Below are 7,035 nucleotides of genomic sequence, written 5' to 3'. Positions count from 1 at the left end.
ACCATTCTAGCTGATTTCAGGATCTGTTGCACGGTTGCACCATTCCAAGGCATTCCTCCAGAAGGTTAGCTCAGACCAAAACAAAGAAGCTAGCTATTTAGCCCGGAGACTTCCACTCCTAAGGCTAAGAGGTAGACTAGGTATCTTGGTTTCTTCCAAGGCAGGATACATCCATCCTCCAAAGAACTAAACAAGGTACATGGTTTAGTTAGTTTCCTTAGTTTCCTTAGTTCTTACAACACATCCATAGTGGGGCTTTTTTACCCACCGTAAATTTTCATTCCATCCGCGGGCCAACCGATCCCCGATTCGATTCCAGTGCCACTACCGAGTTCCCAGCCCCACTGAACCAACCAAACCCATCCAGAAAAGTCTGCCTGGTTCCCACTTCCTACACTATCTACCTAACTTAGTAGATAGTATGGTCAAACAGGGCGAGCCACGAGTCAGAGGTATGTGGATATAGATGATCTCATCGGTTAGATCTGTATCTCTTTTTTAATTATTATTTAGTTGTGGTGGTAGAGTATTTATGGATGTAATCGGATGGATAGTGGTGGTAAGTAGGTAGGTACAGTGCATGATGCATGCTGCATAAAAGATGTGTAAATAATTAGATAGGTAGATAGGTAAGGTTCATCCAGAACTATTAGGTAATTCCTCTTCCTCTCGTATATCATTATGATCATTCGATACGAAGAGTAGCATGGCATGGCATGAGATGAGAAGTGTTTTCTTCACGCGCACAGTAAAAAGAAATCCTAGTTGATAACAACGATCAGACCCCAGGCTATCTGGCTGCATGTCTTAGATCAGTTAACTAATCAGATTTGGTTTCTCCTCGAGGCTAGTGGCATGGCATGGCATGGCATGAAGGACCCTACTTACATCCTTCGTATTCGGTAGTTAAATTTGATGATCATGGGGTATATTCGTACCTATCATTTGGGGTTACCTAGTTAGGAGGTTACTGTATGTGATCAGTATCAGGAGATAGAATAAGAATGGAATGGATGCATTGAGTTTTTCTTTTTCCGAGACTTGCATCTTGCTCACAGACAGACAGGCGTCTGATCCATCATCCTTCGGGACTTCGGATTCCGTAGGAAGTAGGATGGATGTATGTATGTCCCGCTTCTAGTTGGTATCTACGGAGTCATAGTGGTAGTGTTGTTTCACGTAAACCTACCGAATAAAAATAGGTCCATGCTGTCACACCTTGTCAGAAAGTAAGGTATGTATGTTGTCGGACTACACCGTCTCTATTATCTTGTTTTTGTTGGGATAGGATAGATACATAGGTTTAGTCAACTATGCGATGTATGTATTTCCGTAATGTAGTATGCTTTGTAAGTGGTAGCCATGGGTGCACTGCATATAACATACATCTACTTATCAAGTGCCCTGCATATTGTGGCGGAATCTCCTCGCGCTGGGAGGGGCCAGAAATGTTCCGTCCGCGGGTTACTCCGTACTTGGAAACCTGTCCCCTGTCCCCTGCTCCCATCCCTGTTTCCCCCTTGTCAGACATACATATCATGTTTAAGGGTAGGTTTATTTTTGGATTGATCAGATCAGTTGGGTTGATGAAGGGGGGTTGGGTAGGAAGTGAGTATTTTTATTACTACTGAGTACGGTGTAGATGTTTTGTTTATTGATGACTGACATAGGCGGGATGGTTGAGTGCATCGGTAGGTAGTTAGGTACTCACCCATCTCACAACGCTATCCACTACCAGTAATTATCAGTTGAGCTAGTTACTATTGGTCAATCAATGGTAATCAAGGATGCCTCTTGTTCCATCGCATCCGGAGTTAAGTTTCTTCCCATTATAGCACCTATACCTGCTACATACACTGTCGCACTGTCCGATAAGTCATCATAGTCCTCTATCTACTCCGTAGTACTACTCCCCTGTATATATCGAACCGATACTATAACCAGCTACTACCACGTTTCATCCCTCTAATTAAACCTAAACACTACACCAAACATCAAATGGAAGGTCAACATGATAGAAATAATGCCATCTCGGCTAAGCTCGACGATCGTCTGTCAGCCATGTCGATCGATGAGCATTGAGTTTGATTTAGTGGGTACCTCACTAACCCCTAGTACTGTTCTCTACCTTTCATATTCTACAAGGTAATACAAACTGCCACGGCAGCAATTTGATTTAATGATGATCGGAGATAGTTTCTACAAGCGGCAGATACAATCACTATTTACTAGGATTGAATGCAGTGTATCTAGAATGTTGATTCACGGCATGAATGACCAGGTCATAAGTTCATGATTGACATTCCTCATCCCGTGCGGAGAAATATATATCAGCTTAGTACCAATACTAGTCAGGCTAGCACTCTAGTATAGTTAGAAAATAGTGGGTACTATCAGAGGCATGAACCGCCCAAAGGAGAATTGATACTACTATAATTGCTTCAGCTGTCAGGTTTCCCGAGATTAAGGATGGTCTATTTGAAGATGAATCAGGAAAGCGGAACTGCGGGTGTTTGAGATATTACTATCTGTACTAAGTATAGTAGGTTCTACTTACTATCCACCTGACTATCTACTCTGCCATGTACGGAGTAGTTAATCTATCCAATACACTGTCACGAATAAGCATATAGTAGAGCAGCACGAGTTAATGCAATTAATATGAGTTGATGGCTTGTCAACTAGGTTAACATGCTACAATGTAGGTATCATCAGACCACAATGACTCTATTATTACCTACCTCCTAACATGACACTCCAGAGCAGTCCATTTTCCAACCAATTAACTACTATGTAATTACTAGTTGCTGGTTAGTAATCTAGTACCAACACATGCATGCATGCAGCCAGCCTGCAGCTGTTCGTAGAAACAATGCCAATCAGAGAGCAGTGGTAATTCGAATGCCAAGACACACCACACACTTTCAAATTCACACTCATCCAGCCCAATACTCTCTAAGTAAGGTCAAGATTTGAAATCAGCCCTCGCTTCAACGCCTTACCGTAGAAGACTACTCCGTAGCACGGAGGTAGATCTCGGTCTAGACTAGACAATGATGCGCTGCCGAGCGCATTGACTTTTCGTTCGTTTCATTTTCCTTCATAGTCAACTACCTACGGAGTAGATTGACTAACTAACTAGCCAGGAAAAGGTCCTTCACCGACGAATATCCTAGTTGGTATGAAGTCGTGGGATGAACTATGCAAAGGAGGGAATTACCTCCGGCGCGAACTAACTACCTACCTAACTAACTAACGGGAAAAGGGCCGTCAAAAACATGGAAGATTCAGTCTAGTCTACTCCGTAGACTAGGTTGAATGGTGAAGCCACTAACAAAGTTAACTAACTAACTAACCAGTAGTTAACTAGTTGAGTGTGAACTGGTTTGGTTCCTGAGATTTTTCCTGCTCGGGCCCCACAACACACCGCCCACCCGGCGATCTTTGACCCGAATGGGGATTCAAAGTGGAGAGCAGAGCGAAGAAGAGTGGGAAAAAGTCCGGTTCAGGAACAAGCCACTACTATCATCCTCCCACTTTTCTTTCTTTCTTTCTTTCTTTTCTCAGGAACATGAACGGGTGGCGGTGGTGCTGGTCGGAAAAAGCAATGCCGTCGGAGGGATTCCTTTTTCTTTTGTTTTTTTCCTGGCGCTAAGTGGAGGGAGGAAGAGGAAGTTTATCTTTGCTCGGATCTGATTTTCTCTCTGGTTTGTTTCGGAGGTAATCCCGTATACCTTGTATGACCTTGTGTATTAATCGGGTTCCCTTCCGTGTAACCATTAACCTGAGTTTACTCCGTATACTACTTACGGAGGTGGTCTGGTTGGGGTTGTGCTATAATAGACTTGATAAGTCTGACCCCAGAGTTAGATCATTAATGATTACAACTAACGTTAAGGATGACGAGAGGGGTAGAAGTCAATTCATCCTGACGACATCCGAGCACTGAATGATCCCACTATTCATTACCGACGAGTTTTAAAATTACCGCGTCGGAGTATCATGTATCATTGATACAACTGATACCAACCAATACACACCACTTACTAGTTACTAGTAGTTAGTCTCGGGACACTCGGACACAATCCAGTTAGTTCCTCGACTAGGTGTTTAGTCTTAGCGACTCCTTCTCCACCTGTGTGAGATTCTAGCGAGGAAGCTAAATCGCCTAGCGGTAGCGCTTAGTACATTAATAATCTTAATCTGGATATAGATATATCCTGATGCTAAATTGTTAGCGTGATCCCACTATCTTCCTTCTAGTAAAGGTTAGTGGGTACTATGCTAGCAGCTGGTCAAGTCTCTGTTTTCGGCCCTCACACAGTAACTACTAGTCAGTACACAAGTTTGGTCGGGTCCACGAGTTCGTTCGGATATTCAGGCACAGGCACCAGGGGAGAAGAAATATGGGGCTGATGACCCAATTTTTTATTATGTCATTTTTCTCTAGACTAGGTATCTATTTCTCAGAGATCAGTATTGCTGGATAGTGCATGTTGTACCTATTCAGTTAGTCTATTTGGTTTCATTTTACTCCATTACCGTAGGTGATTGGTCACCTAGACTACTAGACTACTAGTTACTTAGACGCTTCGTTTACCTCGGCGTGGCGCCGTGGTTTGACTGTGAGACAGACAAGAAAACGAGTAGGGGGTCTTTGCTCTGGTTTTTGGGTGATGTGATGCGATGGCCAATGGTCTGGAGTCTTGACTCCGACTGGGACTAGGTTTAAATGGTGTCATTCATTCCATTGCCTGGAATGTGTCCGTGCTGGCTTGCTGGCTTGCTGGTTAGATTAAGTGGCTTTGAGCGGATGACTTGTTTCCAGATGATACGATCATTGTTGCACTAGAGTGAGATGGGCTGATGGAGGATACGGTATGGCATGGCATGTCTCGTGCATGCTGTTAAGCAGGTTGTCAAAAAAGCAGGCAGGATTCCAGAGGATGTCAGCATATGACAAGCGACGATCAATCATAAACTTTGTAGATGAATGCTGGATTACATCATAGTAGATAAAAGTAGCACTACAATACAATAGATATCGCTATCAAAAACCAACTCCCAGCGCCCTTGCTTGTGTTCATTCCCTTCGACATTCCAACCATCTGAAAACGGCCCCCCCTGCTAACACATCTCGATCCAATTGTCCAGGTCCATGTTCTTGATCACCGTGGAGAAGTTGCTCGACCCGGAGAAGTTGCACGCCTTGGACTTTTGTGTCGCGCTCACCGAGTTGTCATTGTTGGTGTCATCGCCCTTGGGGTATTCGATATGAAAGACGGGCTTGCTCTGATTCGTGAACGCGGCGTAGGTATCGCATTCATCGTACTGCGAGCATTGCTCATTGACGCTCCACTGCATGTTCTTAATCACCGACGAGATGATCGACCCCGCATTCTTCAGTCCGATGGACATGTTGCGCGCATGCGCTTCGTTGGCCATCCAGTTCACGTAGTCGATCGAGTCGGCCTCGGTCAGATCCAGCCCGTTATCATTGTCGTAGCCATCGACGTTATCCGGGTCGACCCCGTCGCAGCTCTTGTTCTGCGCCAGGTCCAGGCGGGTCAGCATGATGTTTCGAATGCGCGGAGAGCTGATGTTGATCCATTTCTCGCCGGGCCATCCGTCCAGGTCGCTGCCCAGATCGTCCGAGCTGAACTTGTCCTTATCCGGGCGCCAGTTCTCGTAGCTGCCGGCGGAGAAGTAGCAGATGACTTTACGACCGGCCTTTTGCAGATCGTGGATGACGGACTTGTTGTTGTTGAACAGGTCAATGTCGTAGACCTCCACGTCGACGGAGGTGTCGTTCAGAGGATAGAGCAACTCGATCTGCCAACTGGTGCCGACGGCGGGCTGCCATTTGGCCGAGGTGTAATTGCCTGAACTCGGCGGCGTCGTCTCTCCGCCGCCTCCCTCTTCCTCTCCTCCTCCACCACTACCGCCGAGTCCAACGCCCAGTCCGACTCCAAGACCAATTCCCAGGGCGATGATAATCCCGATGATTCCTCCGATGACGATGAGCTTCTTCTTAAACGTCCGTGTCCTCCATCCCCGCGTGGGGGCGCCCTTGAGGGCTGCCTCACTGGCAGGCTCCATCGCGTAGAGCAGATTTCAATTGAGAGCAAAGCAGAAACTGCAAAAGACAAACGTCGCGTGAGGAAGCAAGAAGATCCGGGGCTACGGGGAATAAAAGGTGGAGCGCGGTGCAGCAAAACAGTCACCAGTCCAGTCTAGACCCGGGACTTGCCTATCCAACCACGGCGAGTGCAGAGGGAAATGAAGCTGCCTGAAAATGAAGTCAAAGGAAGGCTTCACTGGTCACACGGATCTCCGGTTCATATTGCAGCAGGCTGCTGAAACAGCTTGCCAAATGAGCGAAAATGAGCGAGACTGAAGAGGCGTCAAATTGGTGGTGATGATGATAGGAAATGTGGTGAAATGGGAGAATCAGACCCTGAATGGAACCAGCTGGACCCTGCAAATCCTCCCGCCACCCTCATTAGCTGTGCGACCCTGCCCTAAGTTGATGGGCAGTTCTACGAGAGGGGGAAACGCCGGAAGACAAAGAGGCGAAATTCGGGGGCCTAACTGGCCAAGAACGAAACTACCAAGGCGCCGGCGTTTAGTCTGTTCACCAACTTGGCGTGGGATGCTTCACGTCGACTGGTGGACAAACCGGGTTCGGCCGGATGTGTTGATTTCAGAGTACTTTCACTCAGTTCTGGGTCGCTTACCAAAAGAGTTAGTGGAATAAACAGAGATCGAGAGATGAGAGATGCGACCGTGCTTCAGTCCACAAAATGGGGATCCAGAGATTGAGATTTCTTCAGGAGCTTCCACGGTTGTTCGATACCAGAGAAACACCTCCACCGCCAACCATGGAACCTCCGGCCTCGGAGCTAGTGATAGCTGAAACAGGGTGATCCTGGGATAGAGTACAAGCTCGTCGACAATGCCGACTTGGCGGATCTATTCTTGCGAGCTGCTGGCCCCAAAATAGACGACAAGTTTAGGCGATGCGCCGGAGGCAAA

The 7,035-nt window shown here is 46.5% G+C and overlaps 1 protein-coding gene across 1 annotated transcript; it reads right to left on the bottom strand.

The window, feature by feature from the left end:
- Positions 1–5,127: 5,127 nt before the first annotated feature.
- Positions 5,128–6,099, bottom strand: ASPBRDRAFT_26272 (endo alpha-1,4 polygalactosaminidase; the record flags this gene model as incomplete). Its single annotated transcript, XM_067622252.1, has 1 exon — positions 5,128–6,099. The coding sequence occupies one exon, from the start codon at positions 6,097–6,099 to the stop codon at positions 5,128–5,130; it is 972 nt and encodes a 323-aa protein (XP_067482969.1).
- Positions 6,100–7,035: the final 936 nt, after the last annotated feature.

Source organism: Aspergillus brasiliensis (genome assembly GCF_001889945.1).
Source record: "Aspergillus brasiliensis CBS 101740 unplaced genomic scaffold ASPBRscaffold_2, whole genome shotgun sequence".
NCBI classification, from domain to species: domain Eukaryota; kingdom Fungi; phylum Ascomycota; class Eurotiomycetes; order Eurotiales; family Aspergillaceae; genus Aspergillus; species Aspergillus brasiliensis.
This window is presented reverse-complemented; position numbering and strand designations above follow the sequence as displayed.